The 18,480-nt window shown below is 32.4% G+C and overlaps 1 protein-coding gene across 1 annotated transcript; it reads left to right on the forward strand.

Annotated features, from left to right (window-relative positions):
* The first annotated feature begins 3,989 nt into the window (after positions 1-3,989).
* On the forward strand, positions 3,990-5,595 carry LOC132732850 (probable cyclin-dependent serine/threonine-protein kinase DDB_G0292550). Its single transcript, XM_060719370.1, has 3 exons — positions 3,990-4,407; positions 4,440-4,545; positions 4,677-5,595. The coding sequence occupies exons 1-3, from the start codon at positions 3,990-3,992 to the stop codon at positions 5,593-5,595; spliced, it is 1,443 nt and encodes a 480-aa protein (XP_060575353.1).
* The last annotated feature ends 12,885 nt before the right edge of the window (positions 5,596-18,480 follow it).

The raw sequence follows: 18,480 nt of genomic DNA on the forward strand, positions 1-18,480 counted from the left end.
TTTGACAACAATACGATATATGTACACTTAACAAATCTTATAAGTGTGCACCTTTTATGTCCTTATAACATTTTTGTTCATAAATATTTCTTTACAAAATTTTGTGTTCTGGCTATTGGTTGCATTGCCACACTTTTCCCGTGCTCAAACTTGTCAAATTTAATTATCCGACGCGTTCAACCGTGAACGTACAAAATTCACACAATGCACGAAAAAATTGTGTGAATGCGTGAAAGAAAATTGCACGTGATATTCTCGAATACAACAGAGATCCCCATATCAGTAAAACAGATGGGTACAATATCTATTCAACTGCGTGGCATAGCCATAGATACGCTGGATTACACCAAACAGAGATTGGTAAAACATAATTTGTTTATATAATTATTTAATCTCCATTGCATTGTAAAAACTGAAAATCATTTAAATTCAGTTCTTACCAAAGACGAACATAATTGCAAATTTGTTTTTTACTTGTTACATGTTTATATCATATGGAGGTTGCGTAAAGCATGGTGTTCACCGCAATGTAATAACAAGGCTTAAGAAGGCTTATCTTCATAACAGAGTAAGTGGCAGCGTTTAAAACATTCCTCGCTGGCCCCAAAATTATCTCCAACGGTAAATGTTACATTGATGCGGCGACGTTCCAAGGCTGTCCTGCACAGTCAGAGTGGCGCACACGGTTTAAGAACAACATTTTGCAACATCGACTTTCGACACGCACTTACATTTTTTAGAAATACATCTTAAAATTAATCTTGAATGAAAAAAAAAAAAACGAAAAAGAATAATAGCCTGTCTCTTTTTCTGTATTTATTGAAAATTTAAGCATGTTTGGGCAAATATTGATACACCTATGAGACCATTTATGCATGCACACCTATAAGATTTGTTAAGTGTATATGCATTGTGAAATGAGCCTTCAGTTATGGAAGAAGATATGTTTGTGTATATATATAAAGTGCATGACAAAAATGTACTGTTTATAGACCGCCTCCGTGGTCGAGGGGTTAGAGTCGATGGCTTCTAATCCATTTACCTCTCTGGCGTGGGTTCGATCCCCAGGAGATGCTTTGGTAGTTTAGCGCGGAGGAAGGTAGTCTAGTACTGGTGTAACTCTCCAGGAACGATGGTTAGGCAACTACCCGCCTATATGACTGAAATACTGTTGGAAAAAGGCGTAAAATGAAACAAACAAACAAAACAATGTTAATAAAATTTCGTTTATATATTTTATTTATAAGTAATTTGTTTTGCTATTGTAACAAATCATCGACTAAGTCTTATTTGCACATTTAGAGTCCGTCGTTTAACATTTTTTTGTATCCTTATAATCTTGAAATGTGTGTCTGTAAAATTATAGACTGAAAGTTATGTATTAGTAAGTTCATTTGACTTTGTTGCTATTGAATGTTAGAAGTAGGTAACAACTACGTAAGTTTTTTATATTATATATCGGCTTTTTTAAATCAACATTGTTCTTGTTAACTGCCACATGGCTGTTGTTGAATTGCATATTCCAGAAAGTAATCATGAACAACATGAACGATAGAAAAATATGTTTGAACTTCAGGACTAGAGGTATCAAAACATAATGCATTAACTTAGTTTAATCGTCAATGTATTTGTTAAAAGTAAATTTAAGTTAATGTAAACTTCGTGGGAAACCAGTGAAGAATAAAATATTTGAGCGCAAATCATTATATAACTGTGGAAGAAAAAAATTGTCCTTCGGTGTTTTCAACGGTTTTACGGCGAAATAGTAATTACTTGCACATGTATTTATGCGAAGTAAATAAATTAGTAAATATGTCGTTTTAAGTGGTTTAATTATCCCATGTACACAAGAAGTAGAGGTTTTGTTTTGGTCCTCTATGATTTTATAGTGTTGTGACGTTTATTTTTCATACTTTAAGTACTTTGATACTTGTCCGATAATTAAGGGGTGTTGTGCCTATCGCATGATTATTTCGTGTTTTTCTTCATGCGGAACTCTCGGCTTTCTTCTTTCTTTTTCCCGGGTTCTGCGAAGTGAGCAGACGTGACAGGTTTTCCTCCCAGTCCCTTTTAGAGTTTAAGGCCTTGTATTTCATAATTTATGTAATAGAGTAATTTAATAAGAAGACACAACCACCAAATTACTTCATTGGCGTTGTCGGCAGGATTAAAAGCGAGAAATTTGGTCAGGAAAGTTGTTGTAAAATTTTACACGTGGGGGCGGAGTCCGAGTTTTTGGCTTTCTCGTCAGATTTCTTTGCTTTTAGTGAGTGTTTACGTTGTTCTTTGGTGGTTGTGGGCCTGCATAGAAGCTATTTAATTCAATACGTCCAAAGTCCCATTTAAATAAAGAATATTTTGTCTGAAAAGTCCGGAAATTGTTAGAGCAAATTTGACGGAGGCGTGGCCTGTTGTCCTTATAAGGAATATATGAAATGTTGTTTTAATATGTAAATAGATTCTATTAACACAATATATATATGCTTAGGGTGCTTTTCATTTGTTTTTAGGCTGTCCAAAGAGTTCTCGAGTTATATAAACTTGTTTTTATTGCTGTGTATTACCTTGTGTAAAAAACCACAATAAAACTGAAGAAAAGAATTCTAGTCCGGTTGGCCATTTTTGCTAATAGATAAATTTTGTCAAAAGTTAGGTAATTTTTTTCAGTCTGGCTGTTAGACGGTGAAGGGGCTGTTAGCTCTTGGGTGTTGAGATTGTCATTTATAGGCAGTACTGGTTTCATATATCATTTTCTTCACCCTTTACACTTACATTTTCATCAAATATCAATGTTTTTGTAAATATTATATAAAATGCTTTTTACTTGGGTGCTGCTTCTTTGTTGTTAACTTTTTGTTTTAAATTTCTTGTAATAACATTATTTATTTATCTTTATAACTTTATAGACTAGTGGGTATTGCTTGTAGTGGTTTGCATATTGTCATAACCTTCCCTTGTGCTCACAGATATTATTAAAAAGCTTTGAGTGTGGGCTGCAGAGGATAGCTGTGGAACTGGGGTGTGATTGTGTGTGGTAATATATTTCACCGTTATCATTTTTCTATCATTTATCCCCTTTCTAGCATATATTCACCTTTTATTTACATTTCTTTTCATTAACCCTACTCTATACCAGTACTGGCCATTGGTTTGCTAAAAAAAAAGCATATGGAGAATAACATATTGTTGTTTGGTTCTTTGTTTAATTTATTGCAAAGATATTTTAATAAGATAGGCTGTTAGCCTGATAAACTAATAAATAAATTAATGAAATAGCCTGTTAGCCTGATAAACCAAATTACCTACCTCATTAATAAATCAATAAATAAATAGAAGCAAATTAATTATACAAAATGAATGATAAGGATCCCACTTCATTAAGACAGAGCAAATCTGATACAGATTCAGAAGCAAAAAACAGTTCATTGCATTATCCAAATCAGTACCATGTGACTGTATCAAGGGAATCAACTGCTGCATCGATAGAAAGATCTATCCAAAGAAGTGAGTCACCTGAATCAATTATGCCAAGCATGCGTATTAGAATTAATTTTCCTGGCAAAGAAGAATTGATGCAAATTCCTGGTGTTGGCAATGCTATTGCTGATAGAATATTAAGTTTGAGAAACAATGGTATTAATTTTGATGAAGAAATTTAACATTCATATTTAAAAGGTCGAGTGAATAGCACAATGTTGGAGCACACAGATTTTGAGAAAAAATTATCAATTTTAACTGAGTCAACGGATGATTTAAATCTAAACCAAGAAGAACAATTATATATCAGTAGTAGATTTGACCAACAAAGGGATAGATTTGAACAACAAAGGGATATATTTGACCAACAAAGGGATAGATTTGACCCACAAAGGGATAGATTTGACCATAAAAGTGATATCCGTCAAGTTAACAATCAAGAAGAATTATCAAATTTTTTAAAATATATAAATGAAAAAGAAGAGTTCGAAAGAAAAGAAAAGGAAATGCAAATGGCAGATTCAGAGAGGCTGGCACAACGATTGATGGGGATATTCGAAAAAGGTGTCAGGCGTTCGGAAGAAAAAATGGAAAGTCTTTTTCATAATTTAAGAGAAGAAGTCAATGAAAGAATGCAAACGCCATTACGGTTGAAGAAAGAAAACAAAATTGAATCAAGAGGTAAGAAGGAAAAGATTCACAGAAGAAGCAATTATTCCTCTGATGAGTTTACTATATTAGATGATGGATATTGTAGACCAAAGAAAATATCATCAAAGAAGGAATCAAAATCATTTGAAACAAGGCTTAGAGAAGAGAAACACTCAAAAACTCATACACAAATCATTAGTTTATCTTCTGATGCTGATAGCAGTGATGATAAAAAAGATCTTTCAAGAAGAGAGAAAAAAGGAAAAAGAAACACTCAAAGTACCATAAACAAATAAGTAGTTCATCTTCAGATGCTGATAACAGTGAAGATGAAAGAAAATCTTCCAAGAAGAAAGACAAGAATAAAAAGATGAGGAGTTCATCTTCTAGTGATGACAGTGAATATCAACCTAAGAAGTATATAGGAAAAATTCCAAATTTACATACAGTGGAAATGAAGGTTGGCTCACCTTCAAGAAAAAAATCACACTATTTGCTAAAACCAATAAATGGGGCAATGATGAATGTTTATACCATTTATGTTTCAGACTTACTGGTAAAGCAGCAGAATTTTACACAGCTATATCCGAGGATGATGATCTATCATACAGAGCATTAATGAAAAAACTGGATAATCGCTTTGGATTAAAAGAATTACCAGAAACGGCACACTCGCGTTTTGTGCAAGCATCTCAGAATGCTAATGAACCATTAGAGGAATGGTCAGATCGTATAAGAAAATTGGCATCGCGCGCTTTTAAAGAACTTCCTGAGAAATATGCAAACAGACAAACAATAGTACGCTTTTGCGAGGGTTTATATGATAAAGCAGCAGGTCAGATTACAGGTATGCACGAACATAAGACAATGGAAGCAGCTGAAGAATATATAAGAAAGTATCAGCAAGTTCAACAGAGCATTTATGGTAAATTGAAAAGTTCGCGTGGTATGCGAGACAAAGATGAAGAAGGTGGAGCTGCGTCAATTAATGTTTATCAAGTCCCATCCGGTAAAGCAAGTGATTCTTTATCATTGAACGATGTACAAAAAATGATCAGTCAAGCAATAAATGAATCTAGAGGAAACAATGGTCAAAATCAATATCCAAGAGGCGGCAATAATAGTAGAGGTTATTACAACAATAACAATAACAGTAGAGGTTATTACAATAATAACAGCAATAGAGGTTATTATATTAACAACAGAGGTTATTACAACAATAAAAGAAGCTATAACAATTGGAATCAGGATAACAACAGAAATAGCAACAGAGATAATAGATACTATGGTAGTAGGGATACTTGGAATAAAGAGGGAAATAGCAGCAATGATCAGCAAGGGGAACAATTGTGTTACAATTGTAATCAGCAGGGGCATATCAAATTCAATTGTCCAGAGATTGAATGTTTTGGTTGCAAGAGGAAGGGGCAATTAAGGAAAACTGCCCAGTATCAGCAAGACAATTAATTAGTTTAAACATATTTATTTAAGCTCGATTGCGAAACAAGTTCTTGCAACTTATATCAATCACTTTCGAGTCCGCTTCCTGGAACCAACCAGTACTGGTGTCTTATGGAGAAACATGGTCGTGACCCGAGTAGGGCTCGAACCCATGATTTCTTGGTTGAGAGGCAGACACCTTAACCATAAGGCCACCGCTCCTCTTGAAACTCTACTGAAGACAATTAATTAGACAGCCAGTTAGTGAGATAAAGAGTGATGCAAAGGATTTAAACAAACTGGGGTCGTGTTAGAGTGTCGAAGCTCGACCCTTGAATTTGATGGCCGTCAAAGCAATGAACCAATGATATCTACACAACAGAAGGGTCAATCAATTGTAGAAATAAAAGAGCAAAGAAGAAAGACAATTGGCAAAATAGATAGGGACACAGATAAAGTCACTGTAAATTTGAATGTAAATAATGAGGGTGTAAATAAGGAGTCTCCAGTGTTGTCGGAATATTCATCTAGAAATGAAGATAAAAGTATATCTAATTGTTCCGAGAAAGAAAATGTTACTATTTGTGCATTATTTTCTGGGTCCCAGTATAGAACAATTGTAAAGGTTGGTGATATAGATGTAGAAGCTGTGGTGGACACAGGGGCGGAGAAAACTATAAGTTCTACAGAAATTTTCAATAGGTTAAAGGTTAAGCCAAAGAAAATCATGGACATAACATTGTGGACAGCAGCGAAAGATCAGACTACTAAAGGATTTATTGCAGGGCCTGCTAGGCTTCAGATAGGAACAAAGGTGTATGAAGAAACAATACATGTTGCGGATGTTGTTCAGGATATGTTGTTAGGCTTTGACTTGCTCAATAAAAGATGTGTTTTAGAAATGGTCGAGGGCATACTAAAATTAGATGGAGAAGACATACGTCTGCGTGAAGTCAGTAATGATTATGACCCTGTTATTGCAAGAATGTCTGTTGCTAAAAGAAAGGTAGTCCCTCCAAATAGTGCTATGTACATACCATGTAATTTAGATTATAATATGCGTGATTTTATGGTCGAGCCGAATGAAAACTTGAAAATGTTCATGCTAAAGACATTACACAAAAAGGAAAAAGAAGCAATAGTGTGTGTATTAAACACTTCTGATAAATACCGAGTGATGAAGAAAGGGAGTGAAGTAGGCATGGCTGTTCAAGTTTCAGAGGTTATGCGTCAGAGGGAAGAAGAGCACATATATGTTGGATCTTTGTCAAAAACAAGTACATTTTCTGATAAGGAATTAATACCAGACCATTTGAAGGACATGTATGAAAGGTCGATCAATCATTTGAATGAAGATCAAAAAAGACAAGTTAGCAGCATTTTTGTGTAGTTAAAAGGATGTATTTGCAGAATCCGAGTTTGATTTGGGAATCTTTACGGAATTAGAGCATGGCATAGATACTGGCAATGCTAAACCAGTGAAACAGCGCATGCGCCGGACTCCAGCGTGTTTCGTAAATGAAGAGGAAGCACATTTAAATAAGATGCTTGATGCTAAAGTAATACAAGAATCAACTTCAGAATGGGCATCAGCTCCAGTACACATACGGAAACGCGACAACAGTGTACGGTGGTGCATCGGTTATAGAGCACTGAATGATTGCACAGTAAAGGATGTCTTTCCATTGCATTAGTGGATGACTGTTTGGACACTCTTGCAGAAAACTATTGGTTTTCCAAGTTGGACGCAAATTCTGCATATTGGCAGATAAAGATTATAGAAAAAGATCGGCATAAAACTGCTTTTGTCACAAAATATGGCCTTTTTGAACATTTCCGTATGGGATTCGGGTTATGTAATGCGCCTGCAACTTTTTCGCGCGTTGTGAATCTCGTGTTACGAGGTTTGAATTGGAAAACAGTACTTGCTTTTCTTGATGACATTTTAGTTCTTGGTAAGACCTTTGATGATCATCTTCAAAATCTTGAAGAAGCATTACAGCGCTTTAGAAAATATGGACTGAAATTAAAACCTAAGAAATGCATATTTTTTCAGGATGAAGTCGAAATTCTTGGGCGCATTGCAAGTAATGATAGACTTTCAATGGCGGAAAAAGACATTAAGGTAGTTCAAAATTGGGAAACTCCACAATGTTCGAAAGATGTTCAAAGATTTATAGGGTTGGTAAATTATAACAGGATGTTTGTGAAAAATTTTGCCGAAATGAGTGAACCATTATATAGAAATGTTGGGAAAGACAAATTTAAATGGGAGGAAGAACAAAAAAATGCTTTTGATGTCTTAAAGAAAACTTTAATAAGTCAACCAGTCCTAGCATTACCGAACAATCATGATGAGTTTGTATTGGATACAGACGCTTCAAATATAGCTGTAGCTGCGGAATTACTACAAATACAGAAGGGACAAGAAAAAGTTGTGGCCTATGGGAGATACATTTTGACTCCGGAACAACAAAATTATTGCGTGACAAGAAGAGAGCTTTTGGCCGTGGTACGGTTCACACGACAATATGAAGATTGCCTGTTAGGCAAAGATGTAGATTGCCTGTTCGGCAAAGATGAAGATTGCCTGTTAGGCAATAAAGAAGATTGCCTGTTAGGCAATGGAGAAGATTGCCTTGTAGGCAATAAAGAAGATTGCCTTGTAGGCGATAAGGATGATTGCCTTGTAGGCAATAAGGAAGAGGATGAGTTGAGGAAGGAAAAAAGCAGATTGCTTGCCTGGTAGGCTTAGCAAGACGTCAGGGCTTGCGTTGAAGGATGTTCTCTTTGTACTGGTTTGAAGTCCAGGATCAGAGATAAAACTGACCGCCATAATCTATCTAGGGTTTCAAATAAATGGCGTCTTCATCTACTGTGGGGGAGGATAACACTGTTTTTGAAGTAAGGATATTTTAATTTAATAAATGGTAAGTTGACTCTTTTCCAAATAAAGTGGGGGAGGGGTGTGGTGACGTCTATTTTTCATACTTTAAGTACTTTGATATACTTGTCCGATAATTTAGGGGTGTTGTGCCTATCGCATGATTTTTTCGTGATTTTCTTCATGCGGAACTCCCGGCTTTCTTCTTTCTCTTTTCCCGGGTTCTGCGAAGTAAGCAGACGTGACAAGGTTTTCCTCCCAGTCCCTTTTTGAGTTTAAGGCCTTGTATTTCATAATTTATGTAATAGATTAATTTAATAAGAAGACACAACCACCAAATTACTTCAATATTGTTTTATTGAAACTCTCGGAAAAATGGGTCAAGTAACGATGATCATGTTTCTGGTTCTTTATAATAGCCCAAAGGCAAGTGCAGTGCACAAGAATCATAAATCCATCTTGACTAATTACAGAGTAATTGCCCTTTGATACTTTTCCTTGTCCGAAGCATAACTTGAAAACTACTGGTTGGAATTCAAAACAACTTCATACAATTATCAAGTACAACAAGGGAAGTGCAGTGCACAAGAACCATAACCCTATCTAAAGTAATAACAGAGTTATTGTCCTTTGTTACTTTTCCATTGCTTTCTTTTGTCCGGACAATAACTTGAAGACTAATGGTTGGAATTCAATATAATTTCATACAATGGTCACGCACATTTAGAGGGAGTGCAGTGCACAAGAACAATAACTCCATCTTGTCTAATTACAGAGTTACCGCCCTTTGTTACTTTTCTTTGTCTAGACCATTACTTGAAAACTACTGGTTGAAATTCAGTACAACTTCATGCAATTGTAAAGCACATTAAGAGGAAGTGCAGTGCACAATAACCATAACACCATTTTGACAAATTACAGAGTTATTGCCTATTCATACTTTTCCTTGTCCAGAGCATAACTTAAAACATACTGGTTTGAATTCCAAAAAATCATACAATGATCAAGCACAATAAGAGGAAGTACAGTGCACAAGAACTACAACTCTGTCCAGAGTAATTATAGAGTTATTGCCCTTTGTTACTTTTCCATTTCTTTTTTCTTGTCCAGAGCATTACTTGAAAACTACTTGTTGGAATTTAATACTATTTCATACAATGGTCAAGTATATTGAGAGGAAGCACAGTGTACATAAATCATAACATCTAGTTTATAGATCTAAAATTATAAAATATGCATAGCAACTATATGACTGAGAATATTTTTAAGGTACTTAAGTAAAGAAAATGAATCTAAGCAAGGTTTCTCACGAGAAATGAACCCCAATCGCTTGCGCCCCTACACTACAATATGATAAAAAAAGACCAACAAGAAAAGGCGGTGTTCAATGAAGGCAACACCAACACGACCCAGCAACAAGAACCAGTGGCGAGGAGCCCAGACGAACCCTTAACAAAAACGGGACCGGGCACAAGGCAGAGCACGGACAGGCTAATCACTGCAATGATAAATAATTTGTAACTGATAAGGAATTCAAAGAAAACAAATAAATGATTGAATAATTTGTAACTGACGAGGAATTTAAAGAAAACAGATAAAAGATTAAACAATAGGCCCAGGTGATCGTTTAACCGAATGAAAAAAAAACACACAAAAAAACACAAAAAACAAACAAACAACAAGAATAAATATCCACAAGGCAGAGACAACGTTCGCAGGACGCGGGCCCCAACACACTAAAAAACCTAGAGCGGACATATGAAGCCTGCATATTACAATAACACGTCAAAAGACAAATTTAAAAAACAGGCCACATATCCTGAGGTGATTTAACAGTTTTGTTTGTTTGTTTCATTTTACGCCTTTTCCCAATAGTATTTCAGTCATATAGGCGGGTAGTTTCCTCACCATTGTTCCTGTGAGTTACAACAGGACTAGATAACCTTCTTCCGCTCTTAAGTACCAAAGCATCTCCCGGGGATGAACCCTAGCCAGAGAGGTAAATGGATTAGAAGTCATCGACTCTAACCGAACAGTAAACAAGTGAGGACACCTAGCACCGGCTTAAACAGGTTGTTTACTTTGTCCTTGCTTTTATACCGCATATAATACAAAGAGATCGATTTGTTTCGATTGACCTAAATGCATCATTTCACCATTTTTTAAGTAGATCGTAAAATCTTATCTTTCAGATCAAAAAGTTGTAAAAATAAGTTTCGTTATGTCAAATGACAGATGATATCCACTTCTTTTTTCTTAATTGCATTTATGTCTGTCAGTCATCGGTTGCAAATGAATTTGTGTTTTGTAACAATGTTAAACATGCCTCAGACAGAAATAATCTTTATCAGTGTTTTCGAATAATTTTATAATGTTAACGAGAACTGTTTTAACATTTTGGTAGCTACTTCTACAAAGGTCGGTCACATTAGTAAACATGTGTCAAGTGTTTACAGAACTCTCATGTCCAAAATTTGTAACTTGAACACTTCTGAAAGAAAGTCTTTTAAACAACGTCCTGGTTGCAATTTTATCAACGAACTAAAGTATTCAAAAGCTGTCGTCATAAAAACAATAATTTGAAATATAGTAAAAGCTTAGACATTCGGTGCAAAATTTGAATTTAATGGCTTGAAAAGACTTACTTTAGAAATACTTTAGAATGATACAGTACAAATAAATCTCAAAAGAATCGTAACTGTGTCAATTTAAGGAAGTCTTTGCTTGTAATTCCTACCTTTTTTCAATCGTCTTTTTTGTTTTGGAATAAAGTCGTAATTCTTGTTTTTCGGATCAAGAAATAAATAATCTCTTATCTATTGTACGATTATTAAAATTCATTATTTTCATTTTACATTTTGCAAGAAAAAGACAATTCATTACAATTATATCAAAAATGTTATTTGTGACGAAACCACGCAGTTTCATGCCCTCGGAATTATGTGAATTCGCAATGGATATAATTTATAGAATATAGATGGTTTTTTCTTCGATATAATACAAACAAAAAGTACAAAATTTTGTTAAGTCCAATTCTACGAAATTTTTTTTTAGTTTTAGTTAGTTTCATGTAGAAAATCATATGCTTCGTGTTGAAATTTCTTTTGGAATTTTTAGAATAAAGCACAGTTTCTTATCAAGTAAGCCGGTTTATTCATTCTTCTTCCTAACTCATCTATGTCCATGTTATTATATCGAGCCTTGTGACACTTTGATCTTGTCTTCGATTTAAAAAGAGCACAAAAATGTCAGAAAAGAGTAATGTCAAACATTACAAATATAACATCAATCATTGTTTTGTTATTGTATTTTGCATGCTGCTTGCATATTTATTTAGGTAAAAGCGAATTGTTTAGAGTTATTTTACTTAATAACTATAATTATATTGTACATATTTTATAGGTAACTTTATAACACTCGAGTGTTCGTAACGTAATCGGTATGACTATGAATTATATTAATTTTGTAAACACGAGAACAACAACAACCAAAACAACTCAAACGTACATATTACAATCACGTGCTTAAGCTAGTCACTTTGATTTTGTTTTAGGAAAGTGATATGAAGACAATTATGTTATAATGTTAGAATTAGTTAGATTTGCCATTATCCACACGAATTATAAATTGATGTCTGACAAACACGTTTTTAAAATAAGATGGAATAGCAATTCTATTTATTTGCCACTGCGAAAATTGTTTAATTTAGCAATTATCAAGAAAGACAACATTACTTTAATAGAATAACACATGTTAACATCTATAAATTACTGTTTCTTAGGCGTTTAGTATGACAATGTGTCTAAACATTCGTACTTTAAAGTAAACATGCATAATTATTATTTATTTCAGAATTCATTTAATTTTGTCTCTGAACAAAACGATTCCCTTTGTTTCTGAACAATGAAATTTCAAATGTCTAGCGTATAGTATAACGTCGTAATCAAGAACGGTAAAACGAAATACAACTGATAGATCCGAAATGGTTTGTTTTTCTGAAAAAAAAACAAAAAAACATCAAGGTTACTTTTATAAAAACGAATTGTCGGTTTGTTTAACAAAATGAGCAAATGCTATAGAGGAACACAATATATAACATAAACATAGTCATATTGCTGCTATTGCATACGTCTTGCAAAGACTATTGGTTTATAGATACAGATTTATTCATTGGTTCATAGACACAGATTTATTCATTTTCAGACTGAGTGCCAAAAGTTATTTTATTCTCTGCTAAATTTGACATTTTTATTCGATATAAATTAACACAAAAATACGAAACAATAATCAAAAATTATCTGCACCTGACTTCACAGTTTGATCCGAAAAAGAAAATCTCTAGAATATTTCTTCACAATTGTTAAATAATGATTGATGCTCGGTGTCACATATTATTTAAAAAAAATGTAAAATTGTTTGCATCTAAAAAGATATGATCACAAGCGGATTGTATTTTAAATCTGTTTGAACTTAAATCGATCAGTTTGATTATATTTTAAATGTTGTATTGTTTTATTTCTTACAAATATGACAAGAATCTTGCAAAGTGTTTATTGAACAGATAAATACTGCTGATAAGATAAAATTGTTTATGACCATTATTTTTTATTACATGCTTTTCGGTGGTTTATAGAAATATATCAGTGATATAAAACTGGTAATTTCACTGTTTGAAACAGTGAAATTACCACTTTGATAATTTCACTGTTTTGAATTTAAGCCCCTTACGTTGTTGTAGTGAAATACCAGCGTGCACAGTACTGGGTACCAACTTAATGACGTGACGTCGTAAATGACGTCACGTTGTATTATTATTTGGCGCGCTTTTCATTCAGTATTAGGTTAAATGTCTTTTTAAAACGTTTCTTTGCATTTAATAAACAGAAAATTTGTTTAGTTTAGTGTAAGATTGAAATATATTTCACCTTGTGAACACCAAAATTCATTCGTGGCTGCGCCACTCGTGAAATATACCTTTAGGTGCTCACTCGGTGAAAAAATTCCGATCTTACACTGAACTAAACAAATATCCTCTATGTAAACATGGTTACATTGCAAACACACTCAATCATGATCATGTGATACAAGAAAATTTTATTTATGATTTATGAGTTGCTTATTTCTACATTTAATAATGTTTGTGTTATATATAAATATTAATAACATTGTGTAACTTTCCAAAATACGTTTTGCTTCTTAAGTGGGTAAGTTGTCTAAAGTTAAATAGCTATCGGAGATATTTTTAGCACAATAGTTAACGAAACCCTGACTTAATTTGCTAAAAAAATTTAACATCTAAAATGACAATAAAAGGAATACATGCTTATTTATATTAATGTTCAGTTTCCCATCACACTTCTGTATTTTACCTAAAAATATCAAATCAATTTTTTTTTGCTTTAATTAAAAACATAAAGGCAATTTCACAACGTAAAATTCCTCAAATTCAATAGTTTAGGTGGCCAAATGAAATATTATATTTTAAACACCTTTAAACTATATTCATTGAAAATCTTATGAAAAAGTACCGTTTTAGTTAACAAGACACGTGAAAGGACTTGTGTCTTTTGTATGTATTGTCATCAAAATAATTTATCATTTACGCAAATTTCACGTTAATGTACTTGAGGCATATCTTTTAATCATTGTTGAAAGCGATTTATGAGTAACATTTTCACGATTTTTCATCGGTCAAGATTGCGCAAACGTCAAATGGAATCAAGTATTTTCTTCTTGAACATCGTTTCATTTTAGGGTTGATAATTCATAACAAATGTTTCATTTTGTTGTTACTTATGCAGTCAATTATAACAAAAAATATTAAAGAAATTTAATTTTGCAGTCTGAGTTTTCATAATTAACTTTATATGAATTAACTATTTTTTTCTTAACAATATTTTGTTGCGTCTATAGCATGTATTTAGGATTTCAAAAAAGACACGTATACGTTTTAAAGGTCTAGTATGCCTCAGAAAATCTTTTATTTGTATTTCTCCAAAACTTTTTAATTTTGATGTTCTATTATAATTTTCAAAAGGTTACTCATTGACCAATTTTTCTGGATTAATTTTCTTCTGCCACTATATAACACTATGTTCATTTAGTGATAAAAAGCATTTGGTTTGGAAGTCAAATTACTAGTTTGTTTATATTTTCCCACTTTTATGACAAACGATTTCTGGTTAAGTTCTACTTTTATATGGTTATAAGCATCTTATATGTTTTAAATCATCATTTAAACGAGAAAAACGCAATTTGGTGCAGAAACAAAATGTTACTTTAATGGTAATTTTATATTGTTACACAATGTTCTTTAAATTTATATTTACCATATTTTGCAATAAATATTATCAAATATGCATAAAAAGATTTGATTATATTCTTAATCTAGACAAAGTAATTTCGCATGCTGTATTTCCCTGTTGGAAATTGTCCATTTGTGTGTAACGTCTGAGAAAAGCATATATATTTTCGCCTACTGTGTCTGGAAATACAATGGAAGTGTGTATACTACATATATCTTTCGATACTATACATTTTGTCTATCCAATTATATAGAGTAGTGTTGTGACCGAGTATCTAATGCGTCAGACAAGTAGGTTCGAACGGTCAATGACAAAACTTTACACTCATTGCTTGGTACTGGTTGGTTAATTCGCATCGGACAAATGGTTTCTTGACGGTAAGCTATAGCGTGTAGTTCTTATTACAGAATTTTGAAGGCTCCATAAACAGAAAAGAAAAAACAACAATTCGCCAATCATAAATAGCGTCATGCTATGTAGTCTTTATATTGTAGCAAAAATCGAATTTTCTATTGTTATTGCAACGGAAAATGCCAAATATATTTCTGTATGTTAAAGTTTTTTATGATTATTGCCTAACACTATTTAGTCTTTCAACGAGCAAACCGAAATAAAATGTAACCGCGAAAATTGCACAATTTGGCATTCGTACATTTTGTATTGAAAATCATATGTTCTTAAATAATTTGGAACCCAAACATTAAAACCTAAACATGTTATTATTCAGGATGTCAGGATGTTCGAGGTCAATTATTTATGTAATACACGACTTTTTCCCAAAGCTAAACGTTTATGGGAAGTGTACACAAATACGGATAACCAAACTATTGTTATGGCTAATTCGCAACAGATTTCTTACGAAGACTCAATAAACAGAAACAACAAATCGCCAACCAAAAAAGAGACTATGCGATGCGATCATTCCCAAATCTAAAGTTTTGTGCCTAATATTTCCGAGAACTTTTGTTATGTCTAACTAACAATAGAATAAAACCTATGCTGGTCTTACGGTGAGCTGTAGAAAATAGTGCCTTTTACGAAAAAATGAAGAATTATGTTCAGAAGAATAAATCTTCAACGGAAACACGACCATGTCATGCGGGCCTTCCTTGAGTAAGAGCTTCCTGCCTATTATTGTCGTATAAATGAACCTCTAAACTGTTGTTTTGGCTAATTCTCATCAGAATCAGACCAATGATTTTCTTATGGTAAGCAGTAGAAAATAGTTCATTTTACAAATTCAAAGAACAATTTGCCAAACAAAAATGCCATTCGGGACTCTGACATTCGTATACAATATAAGCCATGCTTTATATTTGATTTGATGCTTATGATTTTCGTATAGAACCAATACAAAAGTAACTACATTAATGAAATTCAGTCTAAATTAAATATGCAAAATTGATCTGGCCCCTTGTTTACTTAGAAAAGATCAGGATCGAAATTTTAATGATCCTTATTTTATTTTGATTGCTTCATGAAATTAAAATTGATAGTATAATGCAAAAAAGATTATGGTAAATAAACAAATTGTAAAAAAATGCTTATTTGTACATATACATACTTTTGGGGCTGAAATGGAAAATTAAACACAATAAAAATATATATAATTGGAACATAATAAGGATACATTTTAGAATCGAGATCAATTCACGGATAAATTTTAAAATGCCCATATCTTGAAAAAGTAACAATGAATTAATTCTAACATTTGATTAGCATGTAAGATAACGTTAATTTAAATCAAGTTGTTATTTGAGTATGAACAATAAACAAATGTTTTTTTATTTTGGATCTTAAATTAGAGTGAATACTAGGCCAGAAATTCAAACACTAATGTAAGCCACTGTTTGCAGATATGTGCATAACTATGTAAAGATACTAAGATTATTTGAGTTAGAACTCTATTTGTATAATATCTATTGCATAAATGTATTTTGAATATTTATTATGTAAAGATTAAATGTGTATTTATTTGTGTATCTTTTATGTGTACTGTATGTCTTGACCATGTGTATTACTATGTGTAAATGGTCAAAGACATTATTATGTCGATTTGCCAATAAATGAAATGAAATGTCTAATAAATGTGTTTGTGACTCATTCTTTGGTTATTTAGAACAGATAGACAATATTGCATTAACACATTTTCAAATTGCTTTTGGGAGAGATAGTTTGATTTAAAAGAAACTTTAAAGGAAAATAATTCTATTTTTGAATCACAAATCAATTCAATTTAAAATGTAAAATAAGTATCCGTGAAATTAAATGTAATGTTAATTATAGCTATAAACAGAAGCCTTTCAGTTAATTATGCATGTCTAAGGAGCACTTAGAGCTTGCTTTGAATGAATGACTTCAATAAAAATATTTCGTTTGTAAACATATCGGTGTATCTTAACGTATGTATACTTATCAAACTTATCATAGTTAAGTTAATGTGTCATATTTTATCATTTGCTTTTGATATCCCTTTTTAAAAATTACAAAAATGAATTCAAAGCAATAAAATTTAGTTTTTAATCCATAACTTCAAATTCAGTAAAGTCTCATCTGCCATTCTTTTGCGGTTTATGTTCTTCATGTGTAATACTGTCCTCATTAAATATAAATACCCAACAATAAATGTCGGTTTTTAACGAATAAGCAATAAAGGTGTTATGTAAAATGACCAGGCGTGTATTTAAAATGCAGGAGTGTTCTACCATATGACTCGATGGCGTATTGGCATTCTTGACATTTATTGATATTGCGTCTCAGATTTTAATGAAAGCCTCATTAAGATTATGTCGAGACATTCTCAGCCATAATACAAAAATGTTACTAGGGCATTATGTAAGACCGTCATAAGTTCGTAGTTAATAATTTTTGTACTTACATATTAATGTGATCAAAACTTGCAATTAATAGATTTAATATGTATGTGTATATAAAACACTTATCTGATATAGGCATTCATTTTATTTATTTTAGCTATTCAGCTATTGTTCAGTGTCATTTTTGAATAATGTTTGGCCGATTCATTCTTTTTGCATACTATTTTTAATGAAAGTTTGTACTTTTTTTAAACTAAAGTCAGAATTGCCATTTAATATTATATTTTATTTATGATAATAGTTATATCAAATAAAATGTATATTTATAGAAACAGATTTAAATATACAGTAACATAATATAAAATTGAGCCTCGCTTAGTACTAAGCATGTTTGTCAAATTGCACGAACCAGTGAATGACTATTAACATTGTAATATCGAAAAACTTGTTGTACCCAAATTAAAATTTAATAACCTTTCTCATTATTTTGAAAATGAAATTTTAGCTGGTAACCTAAGGATAAGTGATGCAAATCAATGAAAAATCCCTTCACAACTTTATATTGTCAGGCACTCGTTTCCGACACAAGATAGTGTCAGTTTTAATTAAACGAAGTGGTTATAACAAGTATTTTCAAACGCTGTAATAACGCTGTATAGCTGTAATTACGCTGTATAATAATGATATTAAAGCATTTATTAAATAGTAACGATATATGTACAACTTAAAATAATATACCTTTATTTACTTCCAAATGTGGGGTTTCTTAGTAGAATTACTCTATTGAATAAATCAATCGATACAGTATAGTCCGAGTGTTTTTGTTATAAAGTTCAAGTTACATTTTGTATTGTTTACATCGTTTTACTCTGCCGTCACACAATTATAACTATATAAATGTTTTTAT

This window comes from Ruditapes philippinarum, unplaced genomic scaffold, assembly GCF_026571515.1.
Source record: "Ruditapes philippinarum isolate M1 unplaced genomic scaffold, ASM2657151v2 ctg4366_1_1_1_1, whole genome shotgun sequence".
NCBI lineage: Eukaryota > Metazoa > Mollusca > Bivalvia > Venerida > Veneridae > Ruditapes > Ruditapes philippinarum.